At 39.7% G+C, this 20,690-nt stretch overlaps 1 protein-coding gene across 1 annotated transcript in view; it reads left to right on the top strand.

Moving 5' to 3' along the window:
- The window catches only part of CDH23 (cadherin related 23), a 375,051-nt gene that overhangs the window by 252,897 nt on the left and 101,464 nt on the right, over positions 1 to 20,690 (top strand). The window contains exons 26-29 of the mRNA XM_083364767.1: positions 5,503 to 5,652; positions 10,569 to 10,697; positions 14,411 to 14,539; positions 16,821 to 17,048. Coding sequence (XP_083220893.1) covers positions 5,503 to 5,652; positions 10,569 to 10,697; positions 14,411 to 14,539; positions 16,821 to 17,048 — 636 coding nt within the window. The remainder of the gene's footprint in view (positions 1 to 5,502; positions 5,653 to 10,568; positions 10,698 to 14,410; positions 14,540 to 16,820; positions 17,049 to 20,690) is intronic.

Raw genomic sequence — 20,690 nt, 5'->3', positions numbered from 1 at the left:
TTATGATAGACCAGGGGTGTCAAACTCGCCACGTCACCTGACGTGTCACGACGTATCTTGACTTTTTTCCCATTACCAGAGCTGGGGTGGGCGCAGTTTCGGCATGATGCATCCAGCCCGCGGGCCAGCAGTTTGACACCCCTGTGATAGATGTTTGGATTGAATAGCTAATATACCGTTGTATGCTGACACTGAAACATAACTAAAAATTCAAATTGTTAATCATGTTAGTACTTCTTTAAGATCCTAGTGAACAGAAGGATAATTGAGTTGAATTGTTTTCTGTAAAGTACTGATTGATTTACTTTCTTAATCATCCACATTTTATACTGGATTTACTTAGAATCATTTAGATCATTTTTTCTGAACATCAAGATATATATTTTTTAATTCCATTTATATCCCACCCTTCTCCGAAGACTCAGGATGGCTTACAAGCTTAGCAGTAGCCTTCATTCTATGTATATGCCTGCTTATTAGGGCTTTCACCCACCCCCCCAGCAGCATTTTTACAAATTCAGCTTATTGCCCCCAACAAACTGGGTCCTATGTGATTTCAATGAAATTATTCTCCATTTAAAACATTTTAAAAGTAGTTTGTGTATTATCCAGATAACGTACCAGATTTTTGCTCACATTTTGTATTCTTTCCTACAGCTGCCTTATTCACATAATTTTTAGAACTCAAACTGACTTTTTCCTTCCTATTTAAGAAACCACACAATCATGGACTAAAATTATCTTAGAGTCCTCTCTTCTGCATAAAAAAAAACACAAGCTGGGCAATTTCCGTTTTCACATCACCTTTGTTTTTCCTTTTTCTCCTTTTGTACTACTTTTGACTCAAAATGTGAGCATGTGCTACACGCTAAGCACAAATGCTGGTGTGGAGACGGGGGAGGGGAATATGTGCAAGAATGGTGCAATGGGAAGATGTAATCTAAGGCCCAAATGAAGAGCAGTTTCCCACTTTGGATAAATAATACCAGAGAAACAAAGTTTATTATCTCGAATGCATCAGCATGCATGAAGAATGCTAAGTGAAATTTGAGTAAGAAACGTATGAATAAATGACCAAGAAGACCACACCTATTAGATGATTTTTTTTATTTTTTTTATTTTTTTTATTTCTATTTATATCCCGCCCTTCTCCAAAGACTCAGGGCGGCTTACAAGCTTAGCAGTAGCCTTCATTCTATGTATATACATGCTTATTAGGGCTTTCACACACACCCCAAGCGGCATTATTACCAAGTCAGCTTAATTGCCCCCAACAATCTGGGTCCTCATTTTACCTACCTCGGAAGGATGGAAGGCTGGGTCAACCTTGAGTCTGGTGGGACTCGAACTTGCACTAATTGCAGGCAGCTGGTGTTACTTAAGGAGGCATTAGCCCACTGCTCCACCAAGGCTCTGACTAAGGAGAGATTGATAAAGCAACAACAAAGACTTAACTTTTTTTTTCATTGTTCATTGAATCTATGTCTCTGGCCCATAATATATGTTTTTTTCCAAAACTTTAAATTTATGTTTTCTATTTAAGGGGCAGAAATCTAATCCCTCTTTATTTCTTTTCTTCTCTGTGTCCATTTTTGTGCTTCCATCCAATAGAAGGTAGGAATATTTATTATAATGTTTATTATAGCATGCTGACTGGGGGAATATGAATTAAAACCTACACATTGTAAAGCTGCCAAGGTCGAGAAACTCTGATCTAGGGCTATTTCTAGAAAGAAACTGCAAACTGAAAGTGGTCAATGGATTGCCTAAGATGTTATGTGTCTTCCAAGAGACTCCTGCTTATACCAATTTCACATTCATTCAATTTTTAAGGTCACCTAATTGCCAAGCAATTCTGGCCAGTTTAAATAATTAAAAGCATCATTTAGGATAATAAAAGAATCCTACCTTGGGAAGACAAGTTCCCTGAATGTAACTTTCTAATGGGTGTATATACTATCCCTCTTGGCACAATGATTATGAGAAAAGCCAGGTCTTTAAGATCTACTTAAAATGCTTTTTGTAGATATTATTATTATTTCTGTTCTTTCTTCTTTATATTTCAAGATATGAAAAATGTAAGTGTTGGGATGGTTTGTATGAGGAAAAAAAAGATTTCAACATATAAGTTTAAGTTTATTGAATTTATTATTTATTATTATTATTATTAATTTAATTTGTATACCGCCCTTCTCCCGAAGGACTCAGGGCAGTGAACAGGGCAATACATAATAAAAAACAAGATACAAAAATTAAAAAGTAATTAAACAGCAATGCCCATAAATAAATTAGTACACATTAAAAAGTTAAAACCGATTTATAAAACCCAACCCCATCCCATCAGGCCAGGCCAGCTTGTTCAAAAAGGTAGGTTTTGAGATCGCGCCGGAAGGAGCGGAGATCAGGCGCCATCCGGAGCTCAACCGGAAGATGGTTCCATAAATCCGGCGCGCCCACAGAGAACGCCTTCCCCCTGGGGGCCACCAGTCAGCATTCTTTGACCAGTGGCACCCTGAGGAGGCCCTCTTTGTGGGAGCGTACTGGGCGGAGGGAAGTTGACGCCGGCCGCAGGTGCTCCCCAAGGTATTCCGGACCCATGCCATGTAGGGCTTTGTAGGTCATTACTAACATATATATACTGCCCTTTTCCCATAGGACTCAGGGCAGTTTACAAAGTATTTAAAAACATCAATACAATACAAGAGTTAAAAACAGTTAAAATAATTAAATTTGATCCCTGAGGGGAAAAAAAACACCTCTCAGCCTAGGCCAGAAAGCTCAAAGAGCCAGGTCTTCAGGTCCCGGCGGAATGACCAAAGGTCGGGGGCAGTCCTAAGCTCTACGGGCAGCTGGTTCCAAAGGGCTGGCGCACCCACAGAGAAGGCCCTCCCCCTGGGTGTTATCCGCCGGCAGTCTTTTACAGGCGGCACCCTGAAAAGGCCCTCCAAGTGGGAGGACGAAGGGAGCTTGATGCCGGCAGTAGGTGTTCCCTTAAATATAAGTGTAATTACTTCTAAGAAAATTTTAACAAGTAAAAATACTTTCTTTTCAATACTGTGGAGAAAATAAATTAAAATGAGAATTCTAAAAACAGGATCAATGGCAAGGTGATCTAGATGATTAATTAGAAAAGAAGCTTAATGAAGTGGAGGAAATTTAACTGTTATTATTTCAAAAAAGTTATTATTTAACTACAGTTATTATTTAACTGTAGACATTTAACTGTTATTTTTAAAAAAAAATACTAAGGAATGTACTAATTTAAGGTTGATAAAAGAGAATATCAATGGAAAAAGAGAAAAATCAAGGAAAATTACTCTGTGGAATAAAGGTAAAAGGTAAAGGTTCCCCCGCACATGCGTGCTAGTCGTTTCCAACTCTAGGGGCCAGTGCTCATATCCGTTTCAAAGCCGAAGAGCCAGCGTTTGTCCGAGGACGTCTTCGTGGTCATGTGGCCGGCATGACTAGACGCCAAAGGCGCATGGAACGCTGTTACCTTCCCACTGCAGTGGTCCCTATTTTTCTACTTGCATTTGTACGTGCTTTCGAACTGCTAGGTTGGCAGAAGCTGGGACGAGTAACAGGTGCTCACTCTGTTATGCAGCACTCAGGATTCGACCCGCCTAGCTGCCGACCTTCTGATCGACAAGCTCAGCGTCCTAACCCACTGAGCCATAGTGTCCCTGTGGAATATGGAACTATAAAAAGTAATTGTTATTGATTATTTGTAAATACAAACCTAGACAACACATTGTTTACCAAATATTAATGGTGATATGTAAAAAAACCCAATAAAAACATATTTTTTTAAAAAAAGACTTTCTTAAAGGATAGCCCCATCGGGACCATATGGACCTTGGGGTGTGGGAGCCTCTGCTTCATAGGACAAGGACAGTGAAAGAAAAAACATGCCTTCTGGAACCCAAAACTCACTTCACTACTATCTTGCTTAGCAATGGAAACTTTTGTCTCAGTTGTGGGTCGGAAGTTTTTTTTTTTACAGGATTACCTGTAATTAGAGAAAGAGGGGTTCCCCTAATATTGAGGCCCTAAGCATGAATGAGTTTATAGAGGACCACCAAAACAATGAATTGCCCCTGGAAGAGTAGAAAGTCAAACTCTTGAGTGTAGATCACTGCCAATGTTGATATGTACAGATACTAGAGCAGTGATGGCGAACCTTTTAGAGACCGAGTGCAGCCCAAAACCCACTTATGTATCGTCAGGTGCCGGGTGAGCGTGGCCCATTGGGTAGGTGTGGCCCATTGGGTGGGCATGGCTGCTGTGGTAATGGCAGTCTGGGTGGGACTAAAAAGTTCAAACAATCAATTCCAACTTTGCGAGATTTTTTTTCCCCGCAAGAAGTTGATTGATTGATTGAAACTTTTTTTTTGCACACAGCAGCGGAGGCCTAAAGTGAAAAGGTTTTATAAAACCCAGCTGCAGGCCTAGGACTGGGGCAACGGCACGCGTGCCCACAGAGAGGGCTCTGCGTGCCACCTGTGGCACGTGTGCCATAGGTTTGCCACCACGGTACTAGAGCATGGCTTGTATTGAGATACTACTTTTAGCAAGGAGAGAAAAAGGTTTGTCACAACCACATCCAGAGAAAGGAAGAGAAATGGATTCCGAACTTTTCTTCAGAAACCATCTATCTTGAATAATTCTACCTTTGAAACCTTTAGCCAGATAAAATTTCACAAATAGACCCATGTTCTCCTCCTTTGAGTAGAATGTGTTTACAAGTGCAATTATTTTTAGACGTGACAGCATTTCCTTAACTACTGGCCAAAAATTAGCTTAGACTGATTCTTAACTCATGTCTGTGGGTGCAATATATCCCTAACAGTCTAACACTTTAGTGCAGTTATTAAGAGACGGTTAACACTGTACAGTAAAAATACTGTGTTGCTGTGAAAGTTGATGACGTCATTAATTCTCTGATTTCCCAAGCGTTACTGGACTTAATTAGTTTATATGATGGCACCAGTGAAGCAGGGTATGGGCCCTCCCTATTAAATGGGAAGTTTGTCCATTTGTGTGCTTATTAGCAGGATCCTTACATTAGCATTACCTGCAAATAACCAGCTCTCTCTCTCTTGAAATAAAACCTTGCTAGAGTGAGTTTCCCAAGTTAAACAAATATCAGATTTGGTTACTATTTTTTTTCAGTCTTAAAAAAAAGGTCTTTCAAATAAGGGCTCCCTCCTTTGATGTAAATGATGCCTTCAAACAATCCTAAAAGCATAATAATTTTGCTAGAAAAGCTGTATAAAAGTGCATGAAAAAGCCAAGTGTTACAATTTTGATTTTTAGGGATGGTGGAAATTACAGATTCAGGAGACATGTTTGTAGATTTCAGGCGCAACTTCAGTTCTACTCTGGCATATAGAAGCTGGCTTTGAAAAGTCCGTTGTTAGCTTGCCATCATTTGTTTCTCTGTAATGTTTGCTAGCCTCCTGTCTACTAAAGGTATTATTCATACTCACCTCCACTTGGCAGGTCACCATCACTGTATTGGATGAGAATGACAACAGCCCACAGTTTGACATTACTTCAGACTCTTCTGTGAGCATCTCAGAGGACAGCCCTGTAGGACGTCGAATTGCTCTGGTTTTGGCCAGAGATCCAGATGCAGGAAACAATGGACAGGTAGCTGTGACTACATCACTTCAAAGTATACAGTTCCTAAATTGTAGCAGAGGTTATTGAAATGTGATGTTTGTCCTTCCCCCCCCCACTTCCTTAATGTGTCATGATTAAAAATAAACAATGCTTAGTTCCTGCATTAACAAACCGAAGGTTGCTTATGAAAAACTGCAGAGTGCATTAGTAATGTATGACTTCGATTATTTATAATCCTGTTTTCTTTTTCTGATTGTTATAACAAATAAATTTTTATTTCACATGTCCTATTCCAGACTGAACTTGTGGCCTTGTTGAGGTAGATACAGACAATATTCCTGAACAGAGAAATAACTGAAGGAAACCACAAATTTACGCAAAGTGGCTTACCATTGTACTACAGAGATACTTTATTTCCTTGGCTACAGCAAGCTCAGAGTACAAAGTCCAATTTATCCTAGATTATCTAGTCTTACCTCCCTTTTGCCTTATAATTGTCACTCCTGGCTCACAAAATGTACATCTCTAGATTTTTATTTTTTTATTTTAATCCCATTTATATCCCGCCCTTCTCTGAAGACTCAGGGCAGCTTACAATCTAAAGCACAAATCAAAGTGCTTAGCAATAGCCTTCATTCTATGTATATGCCTGCTTATTAGGGCTTTCCCCCCCCCGCAAGCGGCATTATTACAAAGTCAGCTTATTGCCCCCAACAATCTGGGTCCTCATTTTAGATGAGTGTATCAAATCAATAGTATAAATTCCTAAGGGGTAGCAAAAGGTAGCTTGTCATAGTTTGTTTATTCAACTTTTTTCAAGATCCATTATAATTCTATGTTTTGTATGTATGCTACGTTCTAGTGCTGTGGCGTAAGTATGTTTATATGAATATATATTGAATATGCAAGGTACAGGCTCAAATGATTCCCATAGATATGAATGTGTAAACCAGATCTTTCCTTTGCTGGGAAAAACTAAGGAAGATATCCAGAGAAGCTGTGGGATTTATCAACTTTTGGCAACCTCCGATTAAAGAACAAATTTTCTTTCCAGCCCTTAAAATTATCTAGAAGTTCAAAGACTAGGAAGCAGAGGGAAAATGCTGATTCTGTAGAAAAGAAAAAAAAAGAACAGTCCAGAAGTAGGGTGTGAATTTTTATAATTGGCTTATCTGTTCTGTCCTAGTCTAAGGTTCTTACTTTTCTATACCAGTTAAATTGACTTTGCAACTTCCACCTTTATCCCTTGGTAAGAAGAGGTAAGAATATACCATTTTCTCCAGAATTTTCTTGTAATCTGCAATATTAATTTGAAATATCTAATCAGCCCCCCCTTTTTTTGTAAAACTTTAGGATAAACAATAAACTATTTGTAACACACAAATGCCAACCTGTCACCTGCCTTGTGCATTGCAGCCTCTTCCTTTCAGACAAATCTGGAATCTATTCTCCTAATTTCTCTCTGCATTTTAATATTCTGTTAACTCTATGATGTTTTGACCTCTTTAAATGAAGTTTATTTTTATCTCTAATAAATTTTACAAGGGAAGAAGTACCAAGACGTCTATTCATGTGTACTAGAAGATTAAAATTATATTTTTTTCATTTTTACATGTAAATCGCAGCACAATTTGTGAGATCCTTGTCTCTCTCACAATACTAGTGTTGCAGGGTAGACATTGGATGAAGCTTTTCTTTGAAGATAGACAGAGGAATTACCTAACCTTTGTTTTAGAGCAGGAGATATGGCCAGTTTGTGTAGATTCAGCCTGTAGGAGAAGAAATTTGAGACCTTCAGTCTTCTACTCCAGGGGTCTCCAACCCCCGGTCCATGGACCAGTACTGGGCCGCGGCATGCCAGCAACCACTCCACACAAACAAGCAAAGCCCCATCCATCAGATGCAGGCAGCACACAAAACCACGCACTTTCCGGTCCGCAGAAAAACCTCTCTCCATGGAACCGGTCCCTGGTGCCCAAAAGGTTGGGGACCTCTGTTCTACTCTACTAGCTGCTCCATACACTCCAAAACAAAATACAATAGAATTTACATGAATTCTGCTATGATTTCTGATTGTCACTGGGCAATATAGATGCTCTGGACTTCTGTGGAAGAAATGGCAAACTGAAGGCAGCTCCATGAAAAGTGAAGGTGATGATTGCAGCAGACTGAAGAGTAGACCAGTTTTTCAGGACAAGAAGAGGACTTGAGATCACCCACATGTACTCCAGACAGTTGCTCCTCATGAGAAGACTGTAAGACAGTAGGCTTCAGTGTGTTTAATGCTCTTGGAGATGAGAGAAAGCCATCTCATTGAAGCCACAGCTGGCACCTTTAAAAGGACACTGGGTTCTCATATTTCCTTTCCTAATCAATTTTGGAAGTTGCTTGTTAACTATTTATCAGCTATTAGAAACTTTTGGATTTACAGCACTAGGTGAGTTTCCCTCAATCCTTACAAAAGATTTTTTAAATACAAGTTTAAGGACTGAATGTTTTTTCTGGATACCAAAAGTGCGATTAAAACTTTGATTTTAAAAAGTTACAAATCGACTAATGGTCCAGATAAATTTGAAATAATTTTGGAATTAATTGCAAAGAATCCTTCCTACTGGAAAAGGTTTTGGTTTTGAATTCTGCAAAAAAATACATAAGACTTCAAACGTTGGACACTTCAAGGTATCAGAAGGAAATAAAGATTAAAATTAAAGGAGAAGAACATTTAAACACAACTTACTAACACAAAATGAAGCAAAATATTTTAACATTGGACATAAGAAATATTTTTGAACAATGGACCCAGAAATTAATTTTAAGAATATCTGCCTCTAGACTCTGTTTAAAAGATACCATGGAAGAGGAATAAGTATTACCTAACATAAGTGAGGCCAATTTGAAGGTGGATTTAAAAATGACAAACTATAAGAAAGACATGGAAAAAGGTCTTACACTGAACATACAAAAGAAATTAACTAATGTCTTAATATTTAAAAGGGATGTACAAATAAACCACGAGAATGACCTGGATAGTTTTCCTATATTGGATTTACAAAAGAGGCTTGTTAAACCTTCAAATAATTTGGGACAAAGAAAAAATGAAAAGAAATTAAGGTCTAGGACAGTATTTGAAGGAACTAAAGATTAAGATTATTGGAAGGGGATAAAGATCAAGAAGTAAAAAAAAAAGCATATAAAGTTGGTTTATTTGATTAAATTGGATATACTACTGTGTTTCCCCAAAAATTAGATCCAGCCAGAAAATAAGCCCTAACATGATTTTTCAGGATGCTCGTAATATAAGCCCCACCCCCAAAATAAGCCCCAGTTAAGATCATCAGCCAGACAGAAGCATTTAGTACCGTATTTCCCCAAATATAAGCCCTAACAGGAAAATAAACCCTAATGCATCTTTTGGAGCAAAAATTAATATAAGGCCCTGTCTTATTTTCAGGAAAACATGGTATGTTGTTATATCTGGTAACCCTTAATAGATTTTTTGCTGATATCAGGAATGAAATGATGAAGTTTTATGAGTTTCTTTAGAGAAAAGGGATAGGTACTAAAAGAATAAATCATTTGTTGTATTTTAAAATACGATGAATTACTAAAATTCTTATATTTGTGATGAACGGGGAATTCATTTTTATATATGTTTCTTTTTTTCTTTATTTTTAGTTTTTTTGTCTCCTATTTTTCTTTTTTCTTTTTTTTTCTTTTCTGTACATTTTCTTTTTATTCTGTTATTTTTTACTTTCTATTAGTTTTTATTGTTGTGAATTATTTTAATACAATTACTGTAAAAAAAAGAGAAGAATTGGCTGAAAATAAAAAGTTCTTCTTTAAACTGCACTTCATATGAATCAATAACCTTGGGTTTTTCAGCTCTGATAAACTTTACCTAGAGTGCAGTTTAAAGAAGAACTTAATATTTGCAGCCAATTCAAAGATTTCTCCTGAGACCACCATGAAATGTAAAAGGTCACAGACAAATATACTGTACTTGCTCCCATGGGCCCCACATTATTGGCACCAGAAAAGGATAAATTTTGTCCTGGACTGCTAATCTTCAAATATATAAGGCTGAAATGACAGCTTTCTTTTTTGCTGGCCTAATAGATGTCTTCACCAACCCTGTTTCTTGGTTGATCTGTTCTTCTTTTTGAGGATGCCATGTAGAAGTTGCTGCTGGCAAAAATAGCACTAAATATTTTTAGAGCTCAGCCACAATCGGCACTGAATGAGTCACGGCCCATCTCGTGAATTAGAATACCAGGTGTTCTTCTTCCCTTTGGCTCTGTGTAACTTTTTAGTCTTAGAAACTAAGACAGCTCAGGCTGTATGTCGCTTAAGCTGATGGGTAAGCCAGGTGGCTGTGAAATAACGTAGGAAAAAACAGCATCGAAAGCCATTTCCTCTGGTGCCCAGAAGCTACTTGATTTAGGACAATGGGCTTGAAAAGACTGCAAAGAAAACCTCAGTTGAATTTTTTTTCACCATTTCATCACACCCAAAGGAGCCCCTTTCAATATTAAACAGGAAGAAGCACTTTGCATTTAAGGTGTGGCACATTTCTTTCCTTTAATTTGCTACCTGAGGTAGCTGTGAACACCCAGGAGTTTCATTCTTAATGGGTAATATCTGCTTGCATACGCTTCATTTTGAATTAGAGAATATTTACCAGTGATATTCATTCCAAAGACTAAGGGAGCATTCACAAGCTCACATGTTATCTCTTTTGATTCATTTACAAATCGGTTTTGCTTCACTATTTTTTTTTATATTCACTTAGTCCAACTACCAGACTTAATTTAGCTTCCCCTACACTTAGGTATTCGATATTGTTTTTCTTTTTTAACAATATAATATTGTTTTACAAAACCAGTCTTCACTTCCTCCCTTCTTCTACCCTTTCACCATATATATTTTTTATTATTTTTATGCAGGTTGTTTTTTCTCTAGTATCGGGAAATATAGGCAGGGCTTTTGAAATCCGTACAACCAACAGCACCTATGGAGAAGTATTTGTGGCAAGGCCGTTGGACCGGGAGCTGATAGAACGCTACACCTTACAGGTAACAGGGAGTGATGGTTGTCCAGGTTTTATACTGTGCAGTACAAGTAATACTCCACCTATAACCACAGTGGAGTCTGCCCAACATGCCTGTTAAGTGGTGTTGATCATAAAATGTATCACCCATGTGACCAACCCAATTTTATCACCTTTTTTGTTAAGCAAATGTGGCAGTTGTAAAGCAAACATGGTTAAGTGAACCTATTGTTCATTGTAGGCCAGTTTTGCTGGAAACCAGAAGTAAATGTGAATTTTTGACCAAAAAATGCCATTAAAAAGTAGTCACATGAACATATGTGATGACTCCCCTGGATGCTTCCCCAAATATCTTTTCAGACGTCAGCTCGGGGGAGGACGAGCCAGATCCTGGCATGTCAGGAGTTGAGTTGATTGATGGCTCCGAGCAGCCATCTGAGAGTGATTTGGCTGAAGCACAGCTGCTGCAAGATAGCTCTGCGTCATTAGATAGGGCAGGGGTCCCCAACCCGCGGTCCGTGGACCAGTACCCCGCTGCAGCATGCCAGCAACTAGGTTAGGGTTAGGGTGAGATGCAGGCAGCACACAAAACCACACACCCTCCAGTCCATGGAAAAACCTCTCTCCCTGGAACAGGTCACTGGTGCCCAAAAGGTTGGGGACCTCTGAGATAGGAAAAGCAAGCAACTGCAGCTGATCAGGGATGAGGAAGAGGAATTACCTTCTGCACCTGATCCAAGAACACATAGTGCAGAGAAAAGGCAGGAGCAGAGAAGGTTAGCCAGATTACTCATGAGGAGAAAGCATCACTCTTCTTGATGGGCTACACCGAAAACTGGCTATTTAGCATAGCAGACAGATGGAGGTGACGCTGGGAATAACATGTTTTTTTTTCTAGCTGTATGTTTTCCGGTCATTGTGATTCCTGCCTTGCTTTGGATTGACATCTTGCCTTGGAAATCCTGGACTGTTTTTGCCTCATGAACTCTCTTGTGTTGTGGGTTTAAGTTTGCCTGGTGGATTTGTTTTGATTGGGAAACTTTCAAGTGCCTTGTGGACTCGTTGGCCATTGCTCTGTGGACTAGCATTGATTTGCTTGTGGCTGGATTTAATTGGGATCATTCTGGGGTCTTGGTGAAGGGAATTGCTGGGGAATATTAATAAACTCACTTAAACCACAGTTATGTGCGTGAATGAGAAGGACAGCACACCATACGTCAGTGGTCTTCAAACTTGGCAACTTTAAGACTTATTGACTTCAACTTCCAGAATTCCTCAGCCAGCCCAGTGTGATAGGCCAGATTTCATGTTCTTATATAAGGGCAACCTGAACTACAGTGTGGAATATACCTTTCATGATGCAGTTATGTATTTTTTTTTTGTAACTCAATGTCCAGCAGAAATTCTAGAAACCGTGATCTTGTATCAAACGTCTGCTCCAAATTAGAATTTGTAGAATGAAAAATCTTGTCTGTGGTCTAGTGAACTCATGGCTCCTTTTTGAGGAGCAGTTACAGGAACACCTTTGCACGTATCTTATGTGCCAGTTGTGCCTGTTTCTAGATCGGGAAGTGCTGTTTATGGTTGCTCATGCCTTAGCTACTTCCTTATTGGACTGTTGCAATGCTCTAAATAGGGGGCTACCCTTGAAGAGAATTCAGAAGCTTCACTTGGTTCAGAATGTAGTAGCACGTGCAGTATTGATCACACTATGTCCATCTAAAACACTGCTAGGTGACCTACACTGATTCCCACTGGATCTCGATTAATCTACTGCTTCACCTTTAATACACTACATGGCACAAAACCAAGTTACATGTGGGATGATGTATCCCAGGTGGTTTCTGCCATGCCACCGAATTTGGCAATGTCACCCGGAAGAACTTAGGCATGTCTTCTCTGTCACCATGAATGCTTTATGGCAGGGGTCCCCAACCTCCGAGCCACAGCCCATTTGGAACCGGGCCACAGAAGCAGGCGAGCATGCATTCGCAGGTCCATTTGCGCGATCGCAAACACCAATCATGCAAATGGAGCTGTGTGCACATGCAGATTCCCCCATTACTCATATGGAACCATCCCCTCTCCCTGTCCCCCTGCCAGTCGCCAAAGCCGCAAAGATTGGAGCCCGCTGCTTCAGAGATTTGGATGGCCCCAAACCTGCCAGCCTTTCAAAGGGCCATGATGGAGACTGGGGCTGTTAGTGAAGCCTAGCATGTACATTATTATATGGATAGGGAGATTTTCACAAGAGGTTTGATTTTAACCAATTTCAAATGTTTACTGTGTTTTTATCTTTTGCTCACTATTGGTTGGTTAACCATTGGTGGCCATGTAAATAAACCATCTTCAGTCCTTGAATGAAGCAGAATTTACCACTAAAAAAGCTAATAAAGGACAAAAATGCATATTTTTTTCTAAAGGGAAGGAGGTATTAGATCCTGGCACTAATCCAAGTGCTGCTACACAGTGAATGTGAGAAGAAGGACTAATGAGCTGCAATATATGCAGTGAAGAAAGGAGAAAGGCAATCGAGGGAGGAGGGGTTTCCTGTCCTTAGTCCAAGGTGAATTGAAAAGGGGAAGTTATAGGTGTTTCAGTATAAAAGCAGATGGCTGAATCAAGTGATCCAAAGCCATTGTGGGCTCTCTGTTTGGCAGGGAGATAGAATGGCCGGAGTGAAACGTGTGGCACACAATTGGAAGCTTCAGAAATGCATTTACGGGGACTGCAGTCAGGATAAGTCATCAGACTTCAGTCATCTAGAACATCAAGACACAGTGGCGTAGCGTGGGGGGTGCAGGGGGGACCGGCCACACTGGGCGCAACATCTGGGGGGGCGCGCTCGCACTCGCAGCTCTCTGCCCCTGCCTGGCTCACTCACTCTCTCTCACTGCAGTGCTGGCTGTGCGAATCCGATCCGAGCCGCCGGGTCGCCGCCCACTGTGGAGGGGGGGGTGCCAGGCGTGCGGTGCGGTGAGGAGAGAGAGGGACTATCTGGGGGAGGGACTTGCCCCGGGTGCTGACAACCCACGCTACGCCACTGTCAAGACATAAGACTCTGGATTTTGGATTCTGAAATTTAGGGAGACAGACCAATGACATATCTAGTTCAGAATTTGAGGCCTACAGCAGCTAACAGATGTTTCCAGAAAGTCCACAAGCAGAACACAAGGACAATTTTTATGCAGAAGCTTTGCGCTAAAATCCCTCCCGTGTTTTAACTATGTGATATATGAAGGAATTAGTCCATTTCCTTGCAGGCATTTTTTGTCCCTTCCTTCCTTTTCTTCCAGTTTTATTATGTCCTGCTTGAAATGCTGTCCAAAACTGTGTATCAATATTCTAAGAATGATCGCGATGCTGTTTGATGTGTGCAATGCTATTTTCAATTGTTTTCTTAATATTCAGCAGAGTTTTCTATCATTACCTATTTATCATCTATCATCTATCATTTTCTAGTTATCGTCTAGCTAGCTATCTTCTATCTATCTTTTATCTACTATCTATCTAGCGATTGATCAATTCTATAATCTGCTAGCTAGCTGGCTAGCTAGCAATCATCTATCTTCTATCAGTGAAATACTAGCTTGTTTCAGTAAAGGAAATGTTTCTGCTCTTGCGCACAAATACTGTAATGTACTCTTGTTCCTGAGCTGCTAGCTCTGCTGAGCATAATAGCATGGCCAAATCTGTAATGCAACATCCATGTTCTAATGAGTCTCATCTTCCTTTCAGATTCAAGCAGCAGACCGAGGTGTCCCAGCTCGCAGGAAAGAGCACACTTTAAGGGTCAATATCCTGGATGTTAATGATAATTCTCCAGTCATTATCAACCAACGTGGATACAATGTTAGCATTAACGAGGTAAGAAGGTCTTCTGGTTGCTGGCCTTGTCTCTAATGAAAATTGCTCATGCAGAAGAAGGAACTGGGCCTAACTTCAGTGCAACCCATTTTTGCTTGTTTGTAGAGTATGTTTGTAGAGTATGACATGGTGGCTCAGTGGGTTAGGACGCTGAGCTTGTCGATCAGAAGGTCGGCAGCTTGGCGGGTCGAATCCTGAGTGCCGCATAACAGAGTGAGCGCCTGTTACTCGTCCCAGCTTCTGCCAACCTAGCAGTTCGAAAGCAGGTAAAAATGCAAGTAGAAAAATAGGGACCACTACGGTGGGAAGGTAACAGCGCTCTGTGCGCCTTTGGCATCTAGTCATGCCGGCCACATGACCACGGAGACGTCCTCAGACAAGCGCTGGCTCTTCAGCTTTGAAACGGAGATGAGGACCGGCCCCTAGAGTTGGAAACGACTAGCACGCATGTGCGGGGGAACCTTTACCTTTACCTTTAGAGTATGTAAGCATTTGAGAATATACTTCTCTTAAAGGCATTGTAGGCAACAGTTTCCTAGAAAAGACAACTGAACATAATGTGAGCTAAATAAAAGCAAAACAAGGGATATCAACATCTGGTGTACCAATTTTGATAGTTTATCCTCTGATACAAAGATAGCGCAGAAAAAGAGCTGGATCAATAGAAATTTGATTTGACTGCTACAGACTTTCAGAGTGCCCAGAATAAAAACTCATGTCATACTTAGGAAAGATCTCTGAGGAATTCTGAGAAAAGCAAAAAGTTATAATAATTTCTAAATTACTATTAGAACAGGGATCTTCAAACTTGACAACTTTAAGACTTATGCACTTTAACTCCCAGGAGTTTGCTGGCTAGGGAATTCTGGGTGTTTGAAGTCCACAAGTCATAAAAGGACCAAGTATGGAGACCCTTGACTCAGAAGAAGCCTAGACAAAATTCATTCATTATTCAGAGCCCAAATTGATGCAGATTAGATTTTTTCAATTTATCTACAACCCTGAAGATTGACCTCTCTCCCTCCTTTTCTAGGAACAATTTTTGCTTTTCAAGTGTTTAGGGATTTCTTTCTGGTTAACTTTGCATTGACTTCTTCTAGTACAACATTGTTCTAACCAAAATCGATTGTACTGTTTCTGTAGCTCCATCATATATTAGTATGACCTAGCAAAGTTTATTTTTTCCTAGATACTTACTATCCCTTTGCATATTTGAGACAATCTACTATGAAATGTTCCCATTCAAGATCCATTTAAAGAAATAAGATCTGTCTAAGAACAGTCCTGTTCTTGCTATAATCTCCTTTCTACTCCCTGGAAAATGTGCATAAAAGATTTGGGAAATGCCACTGTTTGGATAAACCAGACAAATTTAATTTACTCTAATTATAGCTTGTAAGGATACAGGTGTATTCTGTAACAGAGACAGGATGTGTATAATGAAGCAATAAAAAGTAATGAAAAAGACAGATTCCAATTACTGTTGAAAGTTGAAATGGGGATCACTTGACCCTAGGATGCTGCAGCTATCATAAATACATGCTGGTTGCGAAGCACTTGAAATTTGATCACATGACCATGGGGACGCTGCAACAATGCAAGGATTGGTCATAAGTCACTTTTTTCAGTGCTTTTGTAATTTTGAACAGTCGCTAAATGAATAGCTGTAAACTGAGGACTACTTGTGTTAGCCTTTGTCAAACTTGTCAGGCTCAAAAGACCAGATCCACACGTGAAGATTCAATTAAACTGATTTATTGCTACACAGCCTATGCCGGGGGTCTTCAAACGTGGCCCTTTTATGGCTTGTGGACTTCAACTTCCAGAATTCCTCAGCCAGCTGGCTGAGGGATTCTGGGAGTTGAAGTCCACAAGCCATAAAAGGGCCAGGTTTGAAGATCCCTGGCCTATGCAGAAGAGTCTTCTCAGTTAACAGCCAGCACCTGCTGAGTGTTAGATAAGGTCAATAGCATTCAAGGAGGATTGTGACAAGGTAGGGACTTTAGGCCAGGGGTCTCCAAACCTGGCCACTTTAAGGCTTGTGGACTTCAACTCCCAGAAGTCCTCAGGTTGAGGAATTCTGGGAGTTGAGTCCACAAGTCTTAAAGTAGCCAAATTTGGAGACCGCTGCTCTAGGCTGATACCTCTTTTCACTCCGTCCCCAGGTTCTGCCATTCTTTCTCCCACAAACCCTAGGTTTGAATTTAGTGTAAACTCCAGTGTTACTTCTCCTGGGGCCTAATGTTCTCTTTCCCAACCCCTCTGTCTCATATTTGCACAGAACGTGGGTGGAGGGACTGCTGTGGCTCAGGTACGAGCAACCGACAGGGACAGTGGCCTCAATAGCGCCCTCTCCTACTACATTGTCCATGGCAATGAAGAACTGACCTTCCGCATGGATAGAGTGACTGGAGAAATCGCCACCCGCCCTTCCCCTCCGGACCGTGAACGACAACATTTCTATCAGCTGGTGGTTACTGTGGAGGATGAAGGCAACCCAGCCCGCTCGGTAGGCAATGGCTATATGAAATTTACACTTACTGTAGGAACTGACGGTTGCAGTTGGGAACTGTTGAACGCGCTAGTCACTGGGAAAAATGGCTATGAAAAATAAGGACATTTTGCCAAGTCCAATCTACTACTAAACCCAGAAACTTATTTAAGAAAATGCCAGGTTAATATCTTTAATCTGTACTTAAGCTTAAGAGCTTCTGTGCTACTTCTTATACCTCCTTATAAGCTTAGGAATTTGCATCTTCTTTGTAAAATGTGCATTGCTTGTGTAAAACTTGAGATGCTTGCTGAATCTTAAAGATAACTTTGGGGGCAAAAGTTGTGCATTGTTTGCTCAAAGAAGTTTCAAATCCTTAGCTTGGTTCCCAGCTTCAGGCTATTATAGGATAGCATCATTGGAGATACGTAATGAAGACAGTGATTGATTGGATTTACAAAAGTAACTGTTTAATTGTAATTGTTATCTTTGAGTCAGAATATGTGTTGCATGACCTGAAACTGCAGTTCGGTTTCATCTCAGCATTCGTTCTTGGTGTCGTTTCAGTTGCACTCAAGGTTCATCCTCTTATTTGCTCATTTTCATTTAGTATTGAAAATACAACTTCGACTGTTCCATATAGAATATATAGTATAGAATAATACGCAGTCCTTTACACACTTATATAGGTGGCTTAGTTTACCAGGAAGTGAGTGAGTTTCGCCTTGCAGATTTCCAGTGGATGGTTAGGTGGAATACCAAAACAGAATGAAATAATCATTTTCTCAGGGGTAACATCTGCATCGCCTTAATTCCATGAACTTTTGGTTAAGTTTAAGTTTCAAAAAATGACATCTGTATTGGTGTTTTGTAAAACGTACTTTTGCTTTACTTAAAAACAGGAAGAGGGTTCTTTAGTATGTTTTATTCAGATGATAGGGAGGTAAAGGTACAGTTGGTGCAAACTGAAGATTAAAATATGCATGTAAAGTTTTTTATGTTGGCTTTTCATTTCCCGTTATTTTCTGACACCTCCTCACTATTTAATTCTCATAAGAGGGCAAAGCATCCTTGTATGCATTACCAACAATCAAGACCAAAGATGTGTATAAATCATATGAAAAGACTCAAGCATCTCTCAACTTTTTCCTTGTTTCCCTTCCCTTCTTCACTTCAATATTTCTGTACTGCAAACTCCAAAGAACTTCTGACCATTGAGAATGCAAATTTAATATTTTCAATCCAGTTTTAAATACTCCTGTGATCAATTCTACCTCCAGTGTTGTGCTAGCTCAGTTCAACTCACTGCAAGTTTTGTTGGAAGTAAATCTTAACAACTTCAATAGTGCATATTCCTTGCATTTTTAGCACAGATTAAAAATATATACGTAATTACCAGTGTCAAACTGTATGTTGTTTTTGTGGGCCCAGTAGAACGATCATTTGAATATGGAATTAACTATTTAGGAATCACTGAACATATTAACATTATGCTAATGCATTGGGGGAATTTATACATCTCAGAATCTGCCCCATTAGCTGTTTGTCTGTTATTTGTTTACAAGCATTACAGTTAAATAAATAATGTCTTTTGATGGAAGAGCTATTATAATTCTTGGCTTCTTCTTGGCCTACTTAGATATTGAATTCAAAATAGGCAGCAGATACATTATATGTAATTCTTTATTTAACAACTTTTGAAGATCCCAAACATTAGTAAATTTGCACTGTTGAGTTCGATGAGATCTACAGAATGTATTTATTTTTTTTTCATTTGTGGTACGTATGATTGCAATTTGAACTTGGGAGATAACTGAATTTTTTCACTGTGGACGTTTTAATTTCATGTTGCTGTTAGATTTATTACCTTTGTTTTATATTGTATTTATATAGTTACACTACAGTGCACTTTTTTTTTAATTTTACAAGCTATCGTGGGTTTGCAATAAATACAGGAAATTGTATTTATATATTTACACTACACTGCAGATTTTTTCAATTTTGCAAGCCATCATTTGCAATAATTATAAGAAATTACTTATAGTACACTATTCGTTTATTGTAAATTTTATAAGGTAAGTCATAGCATATATCCTTTTTACTGTATTGTCTCAATTTTCAATTTTCCTAATGCCACTGCACACTCCGAGAACATTTACTCTGTATTTCTTATATTAATTACAGACAAATAATGTACCCATATCTGATTTTCATCCTTACTCCCCCAAAGTATATTTGTTATGAATGGCAACACAAAGGGGAAGAAATGAACAGGAATAAGTTTGTTTGTAAAGTGGCTGACACAGAAACCCTGAAAGTTGATTAAATCTTACATTGAATGTTACATTAAATTTCAAAATAGGAAGCAAAATTTATTTATTTTTTAAAATTTATTGGTAAACTATTGGCTGCCCATCTTACCTCAGGGCAGTTTTGCACAGCTTATAATCATGGAAGATAAAAACTAAAGCTAAAAGACATAAATAAGTTAATACAGCGTTTCCCAACCTTAGGAACTTGAAGATGCGTGGACTTCAACTCCCAGAATTCCCCAGCCAGCTATGCTGGCTGGGGAATTCTGGGAGTTGAAGTCCACGCATCTTCAAGTTCCTAAGGTTGGGAAACGCTGAGTTAATATATAAAGCTAAACATTGCAGCCCAATTAAAGATGGGGATGGCGAGAGCAGGATGGGGGGGCGGTGGGGACTGGGATATCCACTGTGATGCTCCCCCATAGAGCCCCAAGCCAATTGGCAGAGCCAGGTCTTTGGGCTCTTATGGAAGTTTGGGAGGGAATGGAACTGGCTTTGCTCCAGGGGGGAAAAGATGTTCCAGAGGGCAAGTGCAATGCCAGAGAAGACCCATCTCCTGGGCCCAGCTAGCCAGAATACTCAAGACTGACAGGGTCTGCAGCATACCTCCCCTGCCAGTATGGGTGGGGTGGGCCAAGCCCACTAGGATGAGATGGCCTGTCAAGTAGCCTGGAGCCCATATTGACAAAGTATGGCCATTTGTATGGTCTCTGCCCCCTTATCTTTAGTGGTTTGATTATTGCTGAATAAATATATATTACATGCTGGCTGGACAATTCTGGCAATTGAAGTCTACACATCTTCAAGTTGTCTTCAAGTTTGAAAAACCCTGGTTTACAGCTACTGATGTGTCACTTTCTTACCGGAGATTTGTGGATTATGACTGGAGGAAATGGCTTTGGTCAAGAGTGCCAGTTACAAAATGTTTTTCATCATACAATGCTCACTTAAGACTGTCATCTTTAATAGGTGAAATCAAACTATTTTATGTTTCTACTATCATCTGTAAAACCACTAAGCCTGTCTAATAGTTCACATTCCATCTCCAAAAAGTCATGATTGCTTGAAGGGATCGCAAATAAATGATACTCTGGGCTCCTACACACCCCAAAGCACCTTTTGGAGATCTGATCCAAAGCACTGCATAGCCTTAATAGTTTCTCTTATTCTACATCATATTTGATTTCTTCAGGTAGATGCAGATACGTAGGTCCAGCAGAGTAAATGAAAATATAGCATGCTCACTTTTTACCCCTTCGTCAAGTTCTCTCACTATATATAAAGAGGGGGATCAGAAACTTGAAGGTAACTGTATAGTAGTTTTAGCTGTTAGAAGTTAGGCCTCAAG

This window comes from Vipera ursinii (genome assembly GCF_947247035.1).
Source record: "Vipera ursinii genome assembly, chromosome: 5".
NCBI lineage: Eukaryota > Metazoa > Chordata > Lepidosauria > Squamata > Viperidae > Vipera > Vipera ursinii.
This window is presented reverse-complemented; position numbering and strand designations above follow the sequence as displayed.